The sequence below is a fragment of the Moschus berezovskii genome, chromosome 12 (genome assembly GCF_049115385.1).
Source record: "Moschus berezovskii isolate FMDL1 chromosome 12, NW_MosBer_1.0, whole genome shotgun sequence".
Lineage (NCBI taxonomy): Eukaryota > Metazoa > Chordata > Mammalia > Artiodactyla > Moschidae > Moschus > Moschus berezovskii.
In genome coordinates this window covers 60,232,499-60,255,211 of record NC_142471.1, presented here as the reverse complement: position 1 = coordinate 60,255,211, position 22,713 = coordinate 60,232,499, and the positions used below count along the sequence as shown (strand labels likewise).

The 22,713-nt window shown below is 46.6% G+C and overlaps 2 protein-coding genes across 6 annotated transcripts in view; both read right to left on the bottom strand.

Moving 5' to 3' along the window:
• Positions 1-1,422: 1,422 nt before the first annotated feature.
• CYP26C1 (cytochrome P450 family 26 subfamily C member 1) lies at positions 1,423-9,502 on the bottom strand. Its single transcript, XM_055424309.2, has 6 exons — positions 9,299-9,502; positions 8,550-8,774; positions 7,787-8,062; positions 6,264-6,422; positions 4,120-4,449; positions 1,423-1,800 (listed from the first exon to the last, which is right to left on the bottom strand). Exons 1-6 carry the CDS (start codon positions 9,500-9,502, stop codon positions 1,423-1,425), a joined length of 1,572 nt encoding a protein of 523 aa, XP_055280284.1.
• Positions 9,503-11,171: 1,669 nt separating this feature from the next.
• The window catches only part of EXOC6 (exocyst complex component 6), a 193,852-nt gene continuing 182,310 nt past the window's right edge, over positions 11,172-22,713 (bottom strand). For 2 of the 5 annotated variants that reach the window (XM_055425069.2, XM_055425070.2), the window contains 2 exons: positions 13,451-13,563; positions 11,172-12,432 (listed from right to left, as the gene is read on the bottom strand). In XM_055425069.2, coding sequence (XP_055281044.1) covers positions 12,300-12,432; positions 13,451-13,563 — 246 coding nt within the window. In that variant the 3' untranslated portion in view covers positions 11,172-12,299. The other 3 variants (XM_055425072.2, XM_055425073.2, XR_008685777.2) reach the window with 2 other exon arrangements.

Below are 22,713 nucleotides of genomic sequence, written 5' to 3'. Positions count from 1 at the left end.
AGGATCCACCTTAAGCCTAAGGTCAGGAGGGCACTTTCTGGTTCCTTCCGGTTCACTAAGGGGTCAGTTCAGGACTTGGCGGCAACTTCTCTGGCTCACCCATCATGTTCAACTGTCCCCAGCCTGTCCGAAGGTGGGCAGCAGGTTACAGTGTGTTTTTAGGAAAAAAGGAGGCTCTTGGTTTAGATTTAAGCATGTTGGGAACTTTTGTGTTGGAAAGGTCCAGAGCTTCCTTAGGCCAACCTAGGGATCACTATGAAAGGATAAAAGGCCAAGAGCTACATGGTGGCCACAGGCCAGAGACTGGAGCAGGGGGTAAGGGATGGGGTGGAGGCGAGCACTGGCTGAGTGGTCTAGTCTCTGGCCTCAGTCTCTCCTTGTAATGAAGGAGGTTGAAGCAGTAAACCAGGGTGTCCCTGCAGTCAGCTATCATCTTGGAGGTAATCTGTAGCTCAGTTCCCTGGGGCTAGGCTCAAAAGAGGTTCCAGCAGCCTGGGCCCCAGGCTGTCCAGTTCCTTGCCCCTCTCTGGGTATATGAAGGGCAGGCCCTTCCGGGGACGGGGTCTTTCTTGAGTCTCTGCCACCTCCATCCCACTTTCCCACCAAGGAGCAGCTGCCCAGATAAGCTGCAGCCTTCTCACTCAACTACTGCCAGGAAACGATTTCTCGGCCTTCCTGTTTTGGGTACAAATACCCCAAACCTCTCTGATTATGTCTCAACCTCCCATGAAAATAATCCAGCCTTAGAATCCTCTCGGTGTACCTATTCTCTCCTGTATAAATAGAGAGATTATATGCGTTCTTGAACTGGGAATTTTTCTTTTAAGAAATCGCCAGTAGAATCCGGTGCTGTTGATCCTGTTTAGAGCCCTGAAAGCGCCCGCAATTCTGGGTTTCTGCCGAGACAGGCAGAGTGGCCAGGGCGCACATAGCGGAGGCCAGCTGCCGGAGGGCCTTCCGTTGGGCGCCTTCTCAGTGTCTTCCGATGGCCCAAGGCCAGGCCAGAGATGCGCTCCTGGCGTCCCCGCTTCCTCGCGACAGTTACAGATCCTCCCTCATTCGACGGCCCAATCCACCCCATCTCCCCACGACCCGTGCCTCCTCCCCAGCTTGAATCCTAGGGAAAATGTTCCCACCATCCCTACTTTGAAATCCTGGGACGGGCATAAGAGACTTGGCCCACCACTTTTCCTCCCTAAGGGTGCGAAGTGCTGGAGGCACCGTCCCCACCAGCCAGGACTCTTCTCCAAGTGCGGTGGCGGTGGCTCACGAGTCTCCTCCCTCAGAGTCGGACACAGAGCCGCGTTCAGTAACCTTTTGGTGAATGAGAGCGCGCCGGACCCGGCACTGGAGAACGGCAGATGGGCGGCGCCGCAAGCGCGCCACAGCCGCTGGCCAAGCCAGGTTCCACAGCGCAGCAGGTCAGAGGCGTTGCCCATCCTGCGCCGCTGGAGACGCAAGAGGGTGGAAAAAGAGCCTTAGCCCGTCCACCGGGTGCACGATGGGCACGGTCTGCATGGCGGGGAAAGCAGGCGTGGCCAGTTCCCAGCGCGCCGTGCGCACCAGTTCCACCGCGAGCAGCTGGAGCACGGTCTGCGCCAGCTCCTGGCCAAGACAGCTGCGCGCACCGCCGCCGAACGGGATATAATGAAAGCGGCCGGCGGCGCCGCGCGCATCGTCGCCCGCAGTGCCGAAGCGCTCTGGGTCGAAGCCCTCCGGCGGGCTGCGGTACACCGCGGCCGTCTCGTGCGTGTCTCGAATGCTGTACATCACGTTCCACCCCTTGGGGATCTGGTAGCCCTGCGGGGAGGTGAGGAGACCCGGCTGACCACCAGGCACCCGGAAACCCAGCCCTAACCGATCCTTCACCCGCGGTTCATCAAACAGGCTTCCAAACAGGCAGGGACTTGCGTCTTAACCGGAAGCTAGGAGACCGCTTTGCATTCCCGTCTGTTTCAGCTCCTTCTCTGGTGAGCTGTGTGACGTTGGCTACATAATCTCTGAGTCTCAGTTTCTTAAGTGATCAAGTGAACAAAAATGCCCGCTTTGTTGTGAGGATTCGAATAACGGGTCTGGCATATGTATTGGTGGTAAGTGTGTTCACTATTTTGTCTGTCTTCTTCTCACATTGCTGCTGCTGCTGCTAAGTCGCTTCAGTCGTGTCCGACTCTGTGCGACCCCACAGACAGAAGCCCACCAGGCTCCCCCGTCCCTGGGATTCTCCAGGCAAGAACAGTGGAGTGGGTTGCCATTTCCTTATTCGAGTCCTTCATGTACCAGCTGCCTGCGTCAGAGCAACGCAAAGGACAGCTCCTTTAGGGTCATCTCAATTTTTCAACTCTTTACACTCAACTGAAAACTGCCTCTCTATACTCACTAGCCAAGAGCTGTACCTAACCTTCAGCTCCAGTAGCCACACTCTGAGAAGGTGCATGTAAGGATTAAACTGTTGGAAGGAAGCTTAAAATGATGAAGGCAGCTTTCATGTTCCCTTAGCTCACCTCTTCTTCAACTATTTCAACTATTCCATTTTTGAGAGGTCTTCCAGTCCCGACTATCCGGCTTCCTCTCTTGAACAGGCTTCAGGACAGCCTTGCTCTCAACAGGCAAATACTAAATCTTGGAATCACCAAGGTGTGCCCTCTCCTCTCTAGGCCTCAGTTTTCCCATCTGGAACCTGAAGGATGGCTAAGACCCCTGCCCCTATTCACTCTGGTGGTCCAGTGCTCTTCTACCTTGGTTTCCTTAAGTCTTGCACCCCAGCGCCACTCAATGATGTCTGAACTCCAAAATTCAGCATCCCAGACACTACTAATCACCTCACTAATCCACCTACCTTTGTCTGGACCATGCCGTTTGGTGATGTGTGGTCCCCATCTTAACTTTTCACTGCTCCAGTTCAAATGCCAGTTCCCAAAATGCTTTGGTATCATTCTGCTAGAGGTCACTCTCTTCTTCACACCAGTTTGTGATGAAGTTGCTGGCTCTGCCCCCTTTTCTCTCCACAACAGCACCTCAAGGGCAGAATCTCTTTCTCTTGTCCAGTTGCTAAGTCATGTCCAGCTCTTTGCCACCCTGTGGACTGCGGCATGCTAGACTTCCCTGTCCTTCACTATCTCCAGCAGTTTGCTCAAATTCATGTCCTTTAAGTCTGTGATGCCATCCAGTCATCTCATTCTCTCAAACTTTAGCATGCAATGGGGACACTGGCTGTTTAAGGTGGAGGGGAGAAGGTGCCCACTCTGCCTGGAGCTGCCCAGGGATAGGGCTGGGGTGGGGGGTGGTGCAGAGGCAAACACCCTCAGTTTGGCAGCGTTAGCGTTCCCCTCCCCCGAGTTAAAGCTGGAAGGTACCAAGGCAGCTTCCTTCCAGAGAGCAAACTGAGGCCCAGAGTGAGAAGGGAATTACCCAAGGTCATACAGAGATGGAGCCGGACCTAAACCTTAACTTTCTTGCACAGCTCACGCCAACCTGATCACTACCCATATATTAATAATCCCGCTTTCCTGGAACCTGGCCTCAGCCAGAACCCTGGACAGGTAGCAATGATTGGTCCCTTTATCTTGTGAGAGAGTCAGAGAAATGGACTACAGGACAGAGTGGGCGGTTCTTTGTGCCCTACCCAGCCTCACTGGCTGCAAGGGGGGTGCTGGGCGGAGAAAAGGATGATTTTATTCTAAAACTGGACTCTAATTGAGTTGACTACCCAGACCGCAGTCAAAATCTTCGCAGGTGGCGTTAGTGGTAAAGAACCCACCTGCCAATGCAGGAGACGCGAGACGTGGGTTCCATCCCTGGATTGGGAAGATCCCCTAGAGAAGGAAATGCAACCCACTCCACTATTCTTGCCTGGAGAACTCCATGAACAGAGGAGCCTGGAGGGCTACAGTCCATGGGATCGCGAAGAGTCGGACACGACTGAGGCGATTCAGCACACAGCCTGGGTTCCCTAACCTTGCTTTGCATCCCCAACCGCGGTTCCCGGGACATGTGATAAGATTCATTCAGCCCATTTTCCAGGAGGTCCGGAGAAGGGAAAAGGAGACAGCGCGGTCCTAACCCCTACCCCCACCTCCCAGCGGCCGGCTGCAAGGCGGGGCGGCCGGGCGGCGCACTTACGTCGAGCTCGAAGGTGCGCAGGGCTGTCCGATAGCCCCCGGACACCGGCGGCAGGAGGCGCAGCACCTCCTTGACCACGCAGCCGACATAGCGCAGGTGGCCCAGCGCCGCCAGGCTGAGGTCGGGCTCGCAACCGCAGTCGGGCGGGGGCCCCGCGCCGCCCCCCGAGGCCGCCGGCGCGCAGCCGCACGCGTGCCCCAGCCCCTGCGCCGCCAGCTCCTGCTGGATCTTGGCGATGGCTGCGGGGTGCTGCAGGAGTAGCAGGACGAGGGACGTGCTGGCACTGGCCGTGGTGAAGAAGGCGGCAAAGAGGAGCTCCACAGCTGACTCCTGCAAGACAGCCCAGGGGCGCTGTCTCCATAAGCCGGTTCCCGGGCTGTGGTGCAGGGGCCCCCACATTTGCCATTGCGCAAAGGCCAGAGCGCGGAGTGCTCGGCGGCACGATTACCTGGGCGGATCCAGGAGTAGACTGAATCCCAAGTCCGTCACTTGGGGAAACCACAGATAGCCTTGGGAGGTTCCCATAGATAATGCCAGAACTTTTTTGGTGTAGTGTTCTTAGTGCTTTAAGTGAATTAATTCATTGGATTCTCACCCGCATTGTGTGTGGCACAGTTTCTGCCCGTTTTACTGAGGCTCTGAGAGGTGCCCGAGGTCCCTACGGTCACCAGGCCCAGTAGTCGTGCCAGAAGTCCAGCGCTCTTAACCATGCAGTGTTGCCAACAATGCAGCTGGCCGTCCTGACCGTGACTGCTGTGGAATTGACCAAGGCACCTGCCGCAGAAGCAGCAGCAGCCTGGCACCAAAGTGAGCATCGTGGTCCTCCTCCAGCTTAGTGGCGGTCCCAGTGAGTGACTGCACCTCTTCCCCGTCTGCACTGTCTGGAAGCTTCATCATCCAGGCCCCAGCCCTCACTGCCTGCCTGTGCCCTCCCAACTCCTGGTATGGTGTCTTCCTTCCTGGCAGCACCAGGTGTGTGTTTACACACTGATGGATATGATCACAGGGTGAATGTGGACCCCTCCTCTCCAGCAGAGGCTATGTTTGCTCGTTGTATAGAGTCTGGAACTGAATAGGTAGAATCTGCTTGTGGAATGAATGAGCTGATCCAAGGCTAACTGCCTCTTCTGGAGAAGATGGGGAGCTGGGACAGAGACCCTGGGGCTCCAAGGTCCTTCCTGACCAGCCAGAATTGAAGATTTCTGGCTAGTGGATCCCTTCCTGACAACCTGGACAGTGTTGTCATACTCTCCCCAGCTCTGCCAAGGCAGAGGGACTGTCCACCTCTTTCCGTACCACTCCCCTTCCCCCAGGACTCACCAGAGCCCTGCTCATCTACTTCTAACCCCTTGAGTCTTCCAGACTTCATAACCACCCAGAAGTCAGGAAAGAGATTGTTAGTCCCATTTTCAGAGAAGATACTCAGGCTGAGGCCCCACCCTTCAGTGGCTCGCCAGTGGGAAACTGAGTGCCAGAGAAAGGATGGGAGTTGCTTATGGAAGGGATGAAGTGCTTCCATTTCTAACTCTCCTGCCCCCTCCCCAGCCTCTCCATTCCTTTTTGGGTTCTCAAGCAGGTGGGCCCAGGGGTCATTCCAAAGCTTCCCCCCTTACTTTCACTGCAAGTGTTCTATGCATACATGGGGGAGGGGGTGGCAGTTTCTAATTCTCCAGTAGATTCTCAGTGGCAAAACAGACCAGTACCCAAGGTACCAGGTGCCAAGGTAGCTCATGGATGCGTAGATTTGGGGAGGAGAGGGGGCACTTCAAGGAACTGTGGACTTTGACCCTGATCCCTTAGGGTTTGTAGAGAAAAGGGGTGAAGACAGCGTCATAGGCCGGTAGACAGCAGAGGCAAAAGCATGAAGTGACAGAGAAGTGGGGAAGAGGAGAGCTGTTTGCTGCCAGAAGCTGTAAGGGAGGACCTAGGATTCATGCCTTCGATTGGCCCAAAGCCACAGAGGTAAGGGGTGCAGCTGAGCCATGACTGGCCCCAAGTCTCCTCTTTCCCTCACCCTGAGGAGTGTCTGTGGCTCCAAGTGGGGCCAAACAGGATGTTGCTCCGTTGTTCCAGGGATTCAGCCTGTGTGTAGAGAGAGACCTTCTATAAATGCAAAAGAGAGGAGGAGAAATCCGGCCACATACCTTCAGTTCCTGCACTGAGAGCTCATGGCCCAGTTCCCTAGTGCTGTGGATGATCCCATCGAGGGCATCGCCTGGCTCCACAGCAGCCTTGTCTTCAAGAAGCTTCTGTGCAATGGCCTCCTCCAGGTGCCGATGGAGCTGGTCCCGGGCCCGAATGCCCTGATGTGTGGGGAGAGAAGGGAGTTGGGGTAGGAAGGCAAGAGGGGGCTAGCCCTGGACACCTACCCCCCACATCTTCCCAGTGCTGGTCTGGCTCTGCTGAAAGCCAGCGTTAACAGATTCCCAGCTTAGCTCCACACTGTAGAAGGGACTCAATAAAGGCTCAGGAATTTGTCCATTACCCTCATACACCATTCTCTCTTGATGATCACAAGCCCCTCTTTGGAGCAAGGCAAACAGTTTACTGTCCTCCTAAGGGGAGGATGCTGAGGCTCAGAGACGTCAAGCAATTGCCCAGGGTCACGCAGCTTCAAGTGTCTGTGCTTGGCAGAGAAGCCAGCCTGGGAGTTAGCCCACGGCCCTTCCCCTGCATGCAGGGGCAGTGGGCACCAGTTCAGACAGGAAGGGACACCTCGATGTACTCAGGAAAGCTCTGGCTTAAAGGACACTACTGGATGTTCTAAACATTAGCCTTTGTAAAGGGATAGGCAGGAGGCTGGGGTGGTCCCCCAGAATTCAGGGAGCAAGCACAGTGAGAAAGCATCTGCCAGGGGAAGCATTTTGAGCACATCAGCTTCTTGTCGGGGGAGACGGGGATGGGGAGGGGTTGCGGGGGGGTGTTAAATCTTGCCTCTGCCCCTACTAGCTGTGTGATCTTGGGCAAGTCATTTAGCCTCTTGAAGCTTCAGTTTCTTCATCAATTAAATGAGAATAATATTTTGCAACTAAGATGATTAAATCAGAAAAATGTATCCAAGGCAATCGGTCCATATACCAGGTCCCTTTACACATAACTATTAATTGGGTGAATGAAAACCAGGACATTGGCACAGTAAGAAGCCCCGGATCAGTTGCTCTCTAAGTCCGGCCCATTGCTCTGAAGTTTGAAGAGGCCCTGGTTCTCTAATCCGGAAACTAGCGGGCCTGGGGCCGCGGGCGGTGAGCCGACACCCACCCCTCTCCAACCCGGGATGGCGCCGGCCTGGGCCGGGGGCGTGTCTGCGGCCCTTCTGCTCCCATCCGTTGCCCAGCCACGGGGCTTCCAAAGGCGCTGCAGGCCGGGCCTGGAGGCGCCGCTCTGGGGAGGGGCCGGGGGACTGGCGGGGCTCCCGCCACCGAGACCCAACGTTGGGAAGCCCGCGGCTGCTGGGGCTGGAGCTCGTCCCGCCAGGCGTGGTCCAGAGAGGGTGTGTGGACCGCCCCGGCTCACACAGCGAGTCAGGACCGAGACCAGCCCCGAGGCCCACCGCCACCATGCCGCCTCCCCACACTGGGCAGAGCCTCCATCTCCCAGCAGAGGTGATGCCTATGGCGCACCAAGGGAGCCCCAAAGAGAAGGCCTGGGGCGGGCGGGGCGGCAGTACCTTACGCAGGCCGCTGAAAGGCACATCGAGGGGCAGCGAGAAGAGGTTCTCCACGAACTGCTCGAAGGTCCGGGCCAGCTCAGAGCACTGCGCCTCGTCTAGCCGCAGCCCCAGCAGGATGCGCGCGGCCATGCGGAAGGTGAGCGCTTTCGCGGCCTCATAGACAGCGACCGGCCCGCGGGCCGCGCACCAGGAGCGCACCTCCCGCCGCAGCGCCCCCTGCAGGCGAGGCACGTAGCGCTCCAGTGCCGCACGGCTGAACGCTCGAGCCAGGATCTGAGGGGAACGCACAGGGTCAGCCCTGGCAGCCGTCAGGTTTCCTCTGCTCCACGACTCCAGCGGAGCCAAGAGGCCAATTTCGGCCCCTTCTTCTTCTTCTAAGCGACCCGGACCCAAATGTGTTGGATTTTGCTCTCGCCTTTCCCTCTAGTTCTTGTCTGATGTACACAGTGCCTCCTCTCCATCCAGGCTCCAGGGGCCACCTACTCCAGGAAGTCGTCCTGGAAACACTGAGTTTGAATTTCCATCGCTTCTGGTATCAGAGTCGCAGAAGATCGAAGATGAAAGGATCCTTAAGCCCCAGTCCTGGCCTTATATACCGAACCGGAGAAGGTAAGGGACTACCAACCCAATGCCACCCACTTATCAGGGGCCCTGGTCAGGTTCACAGTGTATCCCTAACACCTCGCCCTGGCCTGGCCCACGGCAGCAGCTCAGAAACCGCGGGTCCGACATCCCGACGCCGCTTCTGTTTTGGGCTCACCTTGCGCCGCTGCCGGTGCGGCTCTCCAACCGCGCCGAGCAGTGTGTGCGAGCCCAGAAGGATGTGCGCACTCTGCGGCCACTGGCTGCGCACAAGGCGGTGCTCGCCGAGCAGGACTGTGCGCACGTTCTCGGCGCCGCTCACGCGGATCACTGGCCTGCCCAGCAGGTGCGTCTTGAACACAGTCCCGTAGCGCTCCCTGCGGGAGCTGTGGAAGCGCGAGCCCTGCGAGCCAGGAGCGAAGAGGGATGGGGCTGCTGGGCCTCGGCTGCGAAACTAGCCCAGGCATCCCAACTGCCTCTTGATAAAAACCTCCTGCTCCAGGCTGGCATCTTATTCTTTACAAAACATTCTCAAAGGGGCCTCGCGACTGACTACCCCACGGGGATATACATGCTCCCGTTCCCATTGGTGAGATGAGGAAACAGAAGCTTGGAATGCGGACCTGAGTGCCAAAGAGCTCAGGGCTGAGACGCGCCCCTGACTCCCGATTCAATGGTGGCAGGACGTAGGGCTCTAGAACCCCCTGTTCATCCCTGCGTGGCGTCGGGTCTTAGGTTAAGCTGGAGAGAACGCCAGTGACACATGGTCCCTTCGAGGGTGAAGCTGGGTAGAGGGGAGGGCTGTATATGCTCCCTGGAGCCCTGGGCGACAGGAAGAGAATGGCTACGAGCCCTGGGAACCTTCAGAGGTAGTGGGGGACAGAGAAGAAGGGCCATATCGGGGTGCGGCAACGACGGACTGCTCACCTGAACTAACCAGTGCAGCGTTTCCCCGAAGAAGGGCCAGCCCATGGAGCCTTTGGGCAGGGGCAGGGCAGAGGCTCGGTCCCGACTCAGCGTCCAGCGGAGGGTCCAGAGGTGCTGCGCCAGGCTGAGGAGCAGGCCCGCGCCCAGGAGCGCGGTGCCCACCGCCCCCAGCACAGACAGGCAGCTCAGCCCCCAGGGTAACATGGTGAGCCTGCGGGGGCTGGGCCGCTCCAAGCGCAGGAAGCGCCGGAGCTGCGGCGCGCAGTGCTCACCTGTTCTGTCCGGAAAGGGCCCGGGGCCTGGGGACCAAAACTGAGATTTACCAGGGGCTTCGCTCTACAAGCAGAGGGGCAGCGGAGGATCGCAGTGACCACGCGCCCTTAGGGAACGTGCCTCCATAGAGACCCGCCAGCTCAGGACTTTCTCCGGAGTCCGATGGCTCCCGGGACAAAATGCCACCTCCTTGCCGGGGTGCGGGCTGCCTCAGGAGCGCTCGCGCCGAGCACCTCCCACCTCCCTAGGTCAGCACTTCTTCGATAGAAGCAGCGAGGGAGGGCAAAGAAAGGAGCAACTCACCGGTTTGCCAACCAGGGCTGCGCTCACCCGGGTTGTGTAGACCCCCGCCCACCTCTCTCTTCTCCAGCCTTTTAACCCTTCTCGGCCTACCCAGGCAACATTTATATAGACACTGGATTGCTCCCTGCGGATTGATCCCGATCCACACGACGTGACGCGCCTCTGCATATTTAAGGCGCTCCACGCAGGGTAATGATTGGAGGCGGTGGGCAGCGGCGTGCTCTCCGGGGGGCTAGTGTGGGGAGTGGCAGCTGCTGCTGCGCTACCGCTCAGCCGGTGCTGTGCCCGAGGCAGATCCTCGGGCGGGGCCTGCGGTTTCGCGCCAAGAACTTCCCGACTCCAAGCAGGAGCTCGGCAAGTGGACTGACCTAGCGCAGGGAGCTAACGGGGGTCTTACTAAACTTCCAGGTGCCAGTTCCCACGGCACTCCAAGGCTAAAAGGGATAGGGGTTCTCCCTTTTGCTCTGCTTTTATTTCAGGGAAATTGCGGTCTTCGATGCCTGCCTTGGCATCGCAAGCGCCTACAAAGGATGGCCCGGGTTGCGATTCTTCGACATCCCCTCCCTTCCGAGGTCTCCGGTCCACCACTTCCAGAATCCTTCAAAAGGGGGTAGTGTCACTGCTGCCCAAAGCTTCACGGAGACCACCCCTCCCCCATCCCCACGAGGAGCAGATAACCCCGGGCGCCCTTCGGGTCTCGAGGACTAAATTCACCGATCCCTCCCGCTTCGTATCCTTCCATCTCATCAGGCTAGATAGTTGCTTTTCGGGATTTTTGTGGGGCCCTAAATGCCCAGGACTCGGGCGTCCTAGTCACTACGGCTCAACCCGAGGGGTGTGCGTGTTATGGGGCGGGGTGGTGGTGGGGATTGCCGGGTGCTTGTTTCCCTGAGAAAATTAAACTCCTCAAGACCATCGCCGCTGCGAACCCACAGTGGTCTGCTCCAAACAGTGCAAAGGCGGCGTCTTTCTCTCTGAATCCGGGACGCCTCAGCCCAAGCCGGGGAGATGTCCCAAGTGCCCTGGAGGGCTGGGTAAGGCACTCGAGGGCCACCGCTTTCCAGTCCTCAAAGAGAACTAGCAGCTCGCCGTCTCTAGTAACTTCCAGATTGTATTGTATTGTACCTAGAAGTAACCATGTTTTCCATACAATATTTTTTAAAACGTTAAGTACTTTAGGATTAGAGACGGTCAAGAGAATGCTTGTTTTCTTCGTTTTGGCGATACTCCCATTCCAGTAACTAAGAAAGCAGTTGTTTTAAATCAGGAAACTCTAAACAGATGCAACAGCAATGAATTTTCAGCAACTTGCTCAACCTTTTTAATATTTAATCACAAAATCAAGAAATGCACATAAATTCTTTACACTTATTTTACAGAGTCAAATATAAGTTTCTTACAGGCATAAATTCTGAAAATGCAAAAGGATTATTCAGCATAAATACAATGAAGACAAAGTAAGGATCAGATTGATATTACCATTTGGACCACAGTAATTTACACAGAGTAAAATGTACATTCGTTTTAGGTTTTCCAGAGTTCATTTTGGTTTGGCTTGTTTCCACAATAAGGATCCAGCACTGAGGTCTGCTCCTTGAAGACAGTAACCTGACCCTTGTGGTAACTTCTATGTGCAGGAGTATGTCTTTCCCAGCACAAGTGGTACCTGAAGTGGTTAGCCCCACTGAATCTCTGTCCTCCTAACTTGAACCAAACCAAACCAAATAAATGGGGTCAGCTACAAACAATATAGTTAGAAATATTAACCCTGCTGAAGAGGAACAACATTGCATCTTCAGAAAATCCAAATACCTTTTCTTCATATTCAGATTAAATTAAACCACCCAAGTAGAACAAGTAATTCACATTCTTACTGGGTTAAATTAAGTTCGATTTCAGGTTCCTTTAAATATTTGTCTATTTCCTCCCTCAGCATCAGCAGGATTAGACAATTTAATCTACTTAAGTACTAGTGAGGTGAAAATTAAAGCTAAAAGTCAGAAAATGTCAGGGAAATGTCATACATGATTGCATTCCAAAACCAGATACTGGGAAGAAAAAAAATAACCAGAACAACCATTGAATTCTAAATAAAAAAACACCTGTAGAGGCCTAAGTTCTTCTAATGTATTTACATAGTTTCATGTACAATTTTTATCTGATTTATATATTACAGTTTTGCCTTTTTTCCCTCGAAGTGAAAAAAATTAATGTCACATTTTCCATATATAAAATAGTATTCAATTATTTAAAAATCCATACAAATGATATTTATAATTCTTTCTTGTTTCTAAGCTCTCATCAGTGTCTTTTCTCTATTGTATTTTTTAATTCTGCAAACAGTTTTTTGTATCATGACCAGTGCCCGTTAGAGATCAATGCTGAGTCACGGACTTGGTGTCACTGAGTGGAAGCGATGTGAAGGCTACGTGTGTTGGGACATACCGTTCACCAGACTTCTCAGCTGTTTCACGACTGTCTCTATCAACTTCTGTTTGTCTCGGTCATTCTTCCTGAATTGAGCAAATATATTGTTCTTTTTGCTAGTATCCTTCATCCTAGGAATGTATGTGAATGAAGAAGCTTAATAAAAGGAATTTAAAAGGTATACTGTAACAACTAAAATAACCTGGCATGCTCTGGCTTATCTCACAGTAAATCTATGCTTGAAAAATATACTTCAAAGAAAACAGGTATTACTAATAGAGTTACAGAGATAAAATAGCAACCACAGAAAATATTGGCAGCTTTATTTTGCATTCTATATGAAATGGTGTTTTTCATGAGTATATAAATCTAAAAGCATGTTTTCTTACATGATACTATTTTCTAATATCATTCCATAAAGTATGATAAAATACGCACCCTCTACGGACTCTGAAAATCACACTCATAGCAACAAGGTGAAAGGAAAAATAACAATAGAAAATTTAAAGCAGTAATTTTTTTTTGCCTCAGTGGTGTTTCATGGCACTGTAAAACAATTTATTTAAAAAAGTTCCTTGTGTCCTTCTCAAATAAAATACACCACAGATATTTTGAAATGTGGGAAAATAAGACACTTTCAACACAAAAATTGAAATTTTTAATAGTGATATCTGAAATATGATACAGAGAAAAGAAAACATGCTGCATAATGAGAAGGAAAAGTAACACCAACACTTGTGTTTTGGACAAGATGCACCAGTAAGTGTTCTGTTACTTCAGATTTTATAATATTATTTTTTCAAAAGGCATACTTCTCTACCTGTAAGGAATCCAAGCCCATCATGGTAGGCTTTAGATAGCCCTGATGGCAAACTGATTCTAGTCCCTTTCTAAAGCTAATTAAGTCAGATATTGAGGACACAATAGGAAACATGTTTAGTTCATATCAACACAAACAGAAATCTCATAAAAATCTATACCAATACTGAAAGCAAGGAAGAAGGAGGCTTATATTTTGGTCATTAAAATGAACTGAACTTTTAAGCTCCACATAGACATTTCTCTTTTGATTAAAAATCTCCAGTTCTTCAATTATCACTGAATTACAAGTTGCTAAAATGATATGCGAAGCTTTCAGAATATACTCACTTCTCCAAAAGAGTAAGGGCTGTGTTTGGATTCACCCGAAGGTACTTAGATGCTGGCTGACCATAATCAGCTAGATAAGTAGACCAATCCCAAACCATAAACAGGTCGAGGAGCTGAGGAAGATGGGAAAAATGTTACAGCAATTTTTGACTATTTATCCACAGCTAATACATAAAGTATATGCTACTCTTGATCCATTTGAATATAACCTGCTTCTTAGATGGAACAGAATAACCAATCTTATTTTTAAAACTTCATTAACTACATTTTATAACCAACATAATGTATAGTGTATCTTTTCACTTTTGAAATAACTAAAATTGTCAGGGGTTGCCTTTCTAATAAAGTACTTCATTGCATTTTCAAATAATTACAAAATAATGAAAACCCTATTATATAATTACTTTAACACTTGTTCTGATGTATAGAGATTTAATCTTTACACATTATTTGGTTCATACTCAGATTTAATTAGTAAAGGTTGCTGCTAACTGAAGAATTTTAAAGAATTTAAATTGAACCTTTTTTTTTTAAGAGGTTAAGTATGTTTACCTTTCAAAGAAGTCGTTTACACCTTGACTTTCCCAAAGTAATTTAAACCAAAAAGCTCAGATAATCTCAATGAAGTGCATTAAACAACCTCTGCTGGATTCTCCCTGGTGATAGATCCTCAGTAGTGTTATGAAATGAGGCCTTCAGGACTCAGCTTGTTAACTCTAGGCAATCATTTTGTATAAACAAACAATAACAAAAAGGAAACCTTCTTGTTTTCCATAGTGTTTTAAAATTGACTATTTGCTTTATAATCTCCATTTAGAATTGTTGTCAAATATAGAAGTAATCTTTTAAAAGCAATGCCATGCCTAAACCAAAGCACCAAACTCCTTATCCAACTTTAAAACCCTAATCCCCTTTAAGCCATTTAAGACCAACTTCCTATCCCCATCTGAACTGTTTCAGAAAGCTAAATGCTTTACTTACTACCTTCCTTCAGTTTTTATATTATTCTTTCTTTTTGTTTTAGCTCACTTTACAAATAAGGGGTGTGCTGGTTTTGCTTTCAAATGAAGTATTTGTATTTACTCATAGAATACATGAGCCAATTCACTGACTCTGAGAGAAAACTTCCGGGCTGGTTAAAAACTAGAGAAAAGTTACAAGAAACTAGATCTTCCTTAGGAAGACAGTGGATTTGTTTGACTCTTTCCCTCTCTACTAATTAGAGACTTTCTTGTACAAAGAAGAAAATTCTATAATGAAAATGTTTGCTACTAGTATGAAAAGGCACGCTATTTTTTCTTTCAGACAACATTCTAGGCCATACCAAACGTTAAGAAAGACACTGGTACAGAAACTTCACTGAGGCAGTGTTAAAAGAATACACTGAAAAAGAAAAGGGAAGTACTCCAAGTTCTGTGTAATTTTTTACTCTTGCTAAAGCAACATTTCCCCTTCTTTCACAAGGAGGAATAGGTACCTTCTACACTCTGCAATGAAAATATAAATTAATATAACTTCTCTAGAATGTGAATTTGCATTATGTATTTAAGAACTTTATAAAAAATGGCCATTCCCTTTGACTCCGTAATCCGACTTCTAGGAATCTAACTTCAGTGAACAATAATAAAGGTAGATAAAATTTTATCAACAAATATATTAATCTCAAAAATGTTATTTGTGTTATCAAAAATTGAAGAAGAAAAAAAACCACTGAAAACAGGTTAAATCTCAATGTTAACAGAAGGGCTAAATAGTGAGGTATATCTATCTATGTATAGAGTGGTTATTCAAAGCAATGCTTACACAGAATTTTTAATAACTTGGGAAGAAGCTTATGATAAACATTACTAATAAAATCACATAAAAACCCATCAAAAGAGATTGGAATAAAATTTGAGAAAATGTTAAGAATAGTATGGTGAAATTATGGGTAACTGTGATTGTCTTTATTTTCATAAGGTTTACATACATACTTTATTTTCCCCCAATAAATTCCAATAATGAATTCCCCTCACACAGTTGTTAAAAGCCTCATTTTGAAGGAATCCTCTTTCAGGTATGCATTTGTGTTTGCTCAAGTGTGTGTGGGCATGCGCACAGTCAGCAGAAAGTAACCACTTCATGTACTGGCTGCAGATTCTCTTTCTTTCAGAAAAGCAACAGCAACATGACCTTTGGGATTTGGAAGAGGAAAAGGCCTTAAAATAAGGGCTGATCTACCCCCAGGTGAGAAAGGAGGAGCCCATTTAATGAATTTAAAACCTACACCAACTCCAACTGTGAGTACAGAAGTGGTTCTTTTACAGCACAAAAACAGACTTTCCTAGATAAAGAAATACTATGCTCTTTTCTCACAAGGTGAGATACGCATATGCAAAGTTTTTATCGCTAGAAATTTCTTTAGAAATTACAGGAACCACAAAATTTAACCTAACTGCCTGTTGTTGTTCAGTCACTAAGTTGTGTCTGACTCTGTGACCCCATGGACTGCAGTAAGCAGGTTTCCCTGTGCACCATCTCCCAGAATTTGCTCAAACTCAAGTCCATTGAGTCGGTGATGCCATCCAACCATCTCATCCTCTGTCATCCCCTTCTCCTCCTGCCTTCAATCTTTGCCAGCATCAGGGTCTTTTCCAATGAGTTGGCTCTTGACATCAGAGGCTTGATACAGAGGACAGACTTCCTCATTAGAAGGTATTGGGTCTAATGTTAATTCAGGTAAATGAACTTTGAGAAAAAAGCACTGCTTTTTCTGAATGGACTACGGGTGTCCTTCCATCCATAACAATTATAAGGTCCCTTTTCACTTTTTAAAGTACAGTTCTTTTGAGATGAAAGATGTAACACAAAACTAGGGCATTATTCTTGGGTCCTACCTAACACTATGCTGGGTCAGGTTCATGGACTGAGTCCATTTCTACAAGCTGCTACCTGTGCCTATTTTGACCAAGAAGCAGGATCCCAGGTTTCTGGGATGGTTTAAAAACATGACTGCTCTGGAGCCAGAGTGTGACAGGAAGGGATGAGGAAACTGAAGTGTTGCCACCGACTTCTTCACTCTACACAGTCACTGCTTTGGGAATGCCTCTCACATTCGTTGTGGTTTCACAGGATGTACTCGGTCCTTAAGGAAAACTTCACTTCTCTGTCTCAAGTTTTGCTTCCTTCAGATGGCAGTACACAAATAATACATCTGTTATTAATCACAAAAAATCTCCCTCAGTCTTGTAAATAAACTGTGAGACATGGTCTCAACAGGTGAATTTATTAGTTAACACATATAACTGAAATTCAAAGATGTAGATCAAACATGAACAAAAACAAAAATCTCCCCTAGATTATCCACAAGCAGTTTTACAATTACTTATTAAAGGATAAAGTCAGGCATATTATAACAAAAATTGGTATTAGGTTCTAAAAATGGGTTTGTTCCAATAGTCAAGTAAAGTAATTCCATCTTAAATCCTTTGGGGAAGTAAGCAAAGTATGGATCATACAAAAATGAATAGCAAAATAACGTGCCTCAGTTCTATTTCATCATGATTTATAAGATTACCTAAAATTAGTAACCTAACTTTTTTATTTTTACCAAGGATTCAAAAACGCCCTTCATAACTAATCTGATAATATAAGGTGGATTTATGCCAACTTTTTAAAGTGAGTTATACATTTCACTTCCTCAGTGATTCCTACGTATGTCCAGCAAACAAAAAGATTCGGCTTAAGAAAAGAAATGGTTGCATGGGTGGTCCATTTATATGCTCAAAATAGTTGAGAATCACTTCAGAATCACTGAAGAGTTAGTCTGTGTCGAAGCATTTAGCCTGCTGACAGTTTCCCATCCTAAATTGCACTCCAAATCTACACCCAAGAAACTTGGGGTCTCAGACCTGTTGAGATCACTTTGTGCAAAGGACACAATGAATCTAGGCCGACTTAAAACCATTCTATGGAACTCTTGAAGTGACTTTTTGCCTTTGTAAAAGTGAACCCAGAGTGCTAGGTCATTTTCTCCTTGAATCTGGTTTAGCTTTCTTTGTTTTGGGTCTTTGGGTTTTGCTTTTGAAGCACCTCAGGGGCAGTGACCCAAGGCAGAAGATAAATAAAGTTAAGCCAACCTCAAGAGAAAAGCAATTGGGGATACCAGGTTTGCTTTTGTAAATGTGAACAGTGATCTGGGGGCTCAGGGTCAACCTTAGTCCCCCAAATTCCCCTTTCCAAACACTAAACCCACCTGGGACCTCAAAGTTGCTTTGCAGATTCCAAAAGTAAACCAGGAGATCATTTTTCCTTTGCTTCCAAAAAACAAAGCCAAAGCAAGGGTTCCTAGAGTGCTTCAGAGACTTAAACGACAACAAAAATCCTAAACCAGAATGTAGCTTTAAGGAAGAAATATGAGTAATTGGGCACTGGGGATTCAAGAAAAATGGGTTTTATTAAATTGGCCACAATTGGGGAGGGGGAATACAGGTACTTTTTCTAAATAGATGTTGAAATCAAATGATGAGCTCCATATGCTTTTTAAAACATGTGGCTTTTACCCCTTTCCAGCTATCTGAAAACACATTTGGAAAATTCCACACGCCACACAGAAAAGAATTTTCAGTAGCAGACAGAGGGGGCTTGGGCAAAAACTAAAGAAGCAGTGTTGAGCTTCTATCCACTTCATTTTTTGCCTCCAGGTGTTCACTGCTCTCGAGCTGCCTTTTGACTCTCTGATACACCTGACCCCTAACCCATGCCTGCCCTCTTCAAATAGTCCATCTGCCAAACCCACTCTCAGCCAGCCTTTCCACTCCTAACTATGTGAGGATCAGGAGCAAGGTCTGAGCACATTGTGGCTTAAAGGCATTCTTCTCTTCAAGTCACTTAACTCCAGTGAACTGCACACAGAAGAAGCAGAATGTTCCTAAAGTATTTCTGATGATAAGCCAAGTAGTAGTCCTAGATAACTACTAGTTTGGTTTGGAATTTGGGGAAAAAAGAGGCAAAAGGAATTTACATCATCAGATTTATACACATCTGTATTTACTTTATCTTGAATTTCTTGGTCACTACCATGGCTAAAAGACCATGCAGATACATATATGTGTTTGATTTTATGTGGTAGATCATGGCATCTGGTCCCATCACTTCATGGGAAATAGATGGGGTAACAGTGGAAACAGTGTCAGACTTTATTTTTTTTGGCTCCAAAATCACTGCAGATGCTGATTGCAGCCAGGAAATTAAAAGACGCTTGCTCCTTGGAAGGAAAGTTATGACCAACCTAGATAGTATATTAAAAAGCAGAGACATTACTTTGCCAACAAAGGTCCATCTTGTCAGGGCTATGGTTTTTCCAGTGGTCATGTATGGATGTGAGAGTTGGACTGTGAAGAAAGCTGATCGCCGAAGAATTGATGCTTTTGAACTGTGGTGTTGGAGAAGACTCTTGAGAGTCCCTTGGACTGCAAGGAGATCCAACCAGTCCATTCTAAAGGAGATCAGTCCTGGGTGTTCATTGGAAGGACTGATGCTAAAGCTGAAACTCCAGTATTTTGGTCACCTCATGCAACGAGTTGACTCACTAGAAAAGACTGTGATGCTGGGAGGGATTGGGAGCAGGAGGAGAAGGGGACGACAGAGAATGAGATGGCTGGATGGCATCACCAACTCGATGGACATGAGTTTGGGTGAACTCCAGGAATTGGTGATGGACAGGGAGGTCTGGTGTGCTGTGATTCATGGGGTCGCAAAGAGTTGGACACGACTGAGCGACTGAACTGAAGATTAATTTTATCAAGTAATACATGGTTAATAATCAAATGGGGCAGATCATAAAACCAACAGTGCACTATCCTACACTTTCCATTCTCAGACACAGTCATGTTAACTCCTGTTTTAATACTGGTGATTACCTCAATATTTTTAAATATACTTATTTTTCTTGTTTTTATTTATCATCATACAGTTAGCATATATGAGGATTTATCTTACTTATACTACCTTCCTATTTTTGATAGTTATAACAATTTTTCTCTATTTTTGCTTTTATAATTTTAATACAATTAAACTCCTGTTTCTTCTTGTATCACCTTAAAAATTTTTTTAACAGTTTTGAGATGTATTTCATATATGGTCCAATTTATCCATTTGAAATATACAAACCAGTGGTCTTGAGTACAGTCACAGAATTCTCCAACCACCTCAATCAATTTGAGGACATTTTTAAAACCCCATACCCATTAGCAGTCAGTCTCCAAAGTAGAGTCACATAACATGTGTTTTTTGTGTGTCCAGTTTCTTTTACTTCACATAATATTTTTAAGGTTTATCCATGTTGTAGCAGGTATCAGTAATTCATTCCTCTTTACTGCCAAATAACATTCTGTTATATGTTTATACCACGTTTGTTTATCCATTTATCAGTTACTGAACATCTGGCTCATTCCCATTCAGGGGCTATTATGAATAATACTGCTATGAACACGTTTTTGGGTGGACGTGCGTTTTACTCTTGGGTATATATCTGGGAGTAGAATTGGTTACAGAAACTTTTAAGAGGATCTTTTGACTTTCCGTTTAGTAATATAAGAATATCAGCACCTTATATAGTTGAGTTTTAAATAATTCTTTTGGCAATTGGGGTTTAAAATATTTATATTTAAACTCACATAGCAAACGATATTTAACTGAAGTTTCCTAAAAAGTTCTTTATGAATCCACAGATATTAGTAAATTATTATGAAGAATTTTTCTGGACTTTCCTGGCAGTCCAGTAGTTAAGACTTTGTGCTTCCACTGCAGGGAGCATGAGTTCTATCCCTGGTTGGGGAACTAAGCTCTTGCATGACATGAGGCACAGGTCCCTCCCCCCAAATAACTTTGTTATCTTCTACTTCTAAAATACAAAAAAACCTAGTAACTAGCCAAATAGAAAAGAAGATTTCAGATATTTTGCTCAAGCAGTTGAGTGTGGTTTTGGTTTGTATGCTGCCTTCACATATATACGTGGCTTGTTTTTCCTCATGAGTACGTTGTTCAGTTGCCTCATGTTGTGAGGTGAGTCACACCGAGTGCTAGCACTTACCCAATTACCCAAACCAGAAATCTGGATTCACTCTGCTTTGAATCTTCTCTCTCACAACTCCTGCACCTTATTTATTGCCAAATTAGGTCAACTTGATGTCCTAACTATTTTTTTCCTAAATATTTCTTGAATTCACTTGCTATCTACTTTCCACCACTGCTATTACTACTGTCCTCGATTTAGATATCAGATTCTGTCCCCTGGGGCCTTTGGTCTTGCTTATTCCCTCTGCCTGCTCCGCAGGCTCCATCAACCTCCACACTGCTGCCAGAGAGAAGCAGCTAAAATACATATCTGATCATACCATTCACTTGCCTAAAACTTTCAATGACTTCCCGGCTCCTACAAGATAAAGTTCCAGTTCCTTAACATGACATGCAAAGTGATCTTTTGGCTTCTTCTCCTGCCTTGGAATTTAGGCTCCTAAACAAGGAACTACTCAGAGTTCTCTTAAAAACCATGATGATCCCCCACAAAATTGTCATTTTCTTCTCTGAGTCCCTTTCTCCTCCTTCTTCACCCAGGGAACTCTCACTTACTCCATACAATTTAAGTCTGGATTCACTTCTCTCAGGAAGCCTTCCCAGACCACCGTGGGTTAGCTGTTCTCTTTCATGTGTCCTCACATCCCCCTTCACAAAATCTCTATCACACTGTTTTTCACACTATGCTGATATCACAGTTACTATGTCTGTCTACCCACTAAAGAATCAAATATCAATAATTCCTTCTGTAGTCTGGATGATGCATGGCTAATTCAGCCCGACTTTTTCTTATACGCTAGTAGTGAAGCCTTTTCTCCTTCCTATCAATGTACTTTGTAAGTGCCTCAAAGCCGGTGACTTGTTTTCCTTAACATCTGTACCTTCACATTTGGCCCAATACCTGGTATATAACAGGAACCAAGCAAATGTTACCTTTTGACACAGAGTTTATGTCTATGCAGAGCCCACATCATATATACTAATAAGATAGCTATTTTATCATTTACTTTACTATTTATAATCAAGACAACTCTGAATTTTTAGTAATGCCTTATATTATTCTGAAAGCCAGATGTCCTTTGATTTAATCTGTGCTATAGAATATAGTAAAATATTTCATAACCAAAGTTCTGCTCCTGAGATTACCTTTTGTAATCAGTGATGCCACAATCAAACATGCTAAATAAACATTCCTGGGTCATACCTTTAATTTTCTATCCGGATTCAGTACATCATCTGCCACACTTATATAACAGGGAGTTATGTAATGACTTTACCAATGAAGCTCAGACTTCCAATACTAAGGAAATCAAAGCTTGAAACTCATGATGTGAGGTGTTCACTAAACTTTTAGTTCTCTATGATGAGTCATTCTGTCATTGCAGCTCTGAAGAAATAAGATCTGCTAATATGAACTAAGAGTCAGACACGACTGAGCGACTGAACTGACCTGAATATGAACTGACTTTGGAAGAACTCAAACAACAAAGGAAAACAATATGGATCAGCCAATGAAGAAGAATTATATGCCAATGTGTCTTCACTCCAGGATATAGTAGTTGCTCAAATGAGAGAAGCTGGACTGGGCTGGGATTTCTTTAAGTACTCCTGTAGAGTACACATTAAGAAGAACAAGAGGGAGAGGATAACCATTTTTAAAATTTTTAAGAGTCTAAGTGGCTACTCCTCTCCTCTCCTCCCCATGGTTGTGTTTTAAAATAATGCAAATGAAAACTTGGAGACACTAATAGCAGGGTTAATTTAGCCTTAAACGTAATTAGTGACGTATGTTTTACTATAAAATTTTAGCAACTCAAATAATATATATTATTTATAATTTGTCACTAGTTATAAACACTGACTTTTGGCTTTTGAAAAAACAAAGCTAAACTAAAATTAAAACTAAATACTTCAGGCCCCAATACATATTATCATTCTATGCTTTGAAATGGAACTCAGGCCATTTGAGACAAATGAAACACAACATGACCATTATATCCTAAACTGCCTCAAGAGAAAAGGGGGAAAGTTTCTATGGTAATAACTTAGCAGGCACTGACAAAGCAAATACCCCAGTTCTATTCCTTGCAAGAAATTTTTGGTGAAGTGGGGAAGTGAATATCAGATGTATGTCTCATTTGTTCAGCTTTCTGGAGATAAAGGTCTCTGTTTTATGTCCTAGAAAATATTAATAAATACAGAGCCTT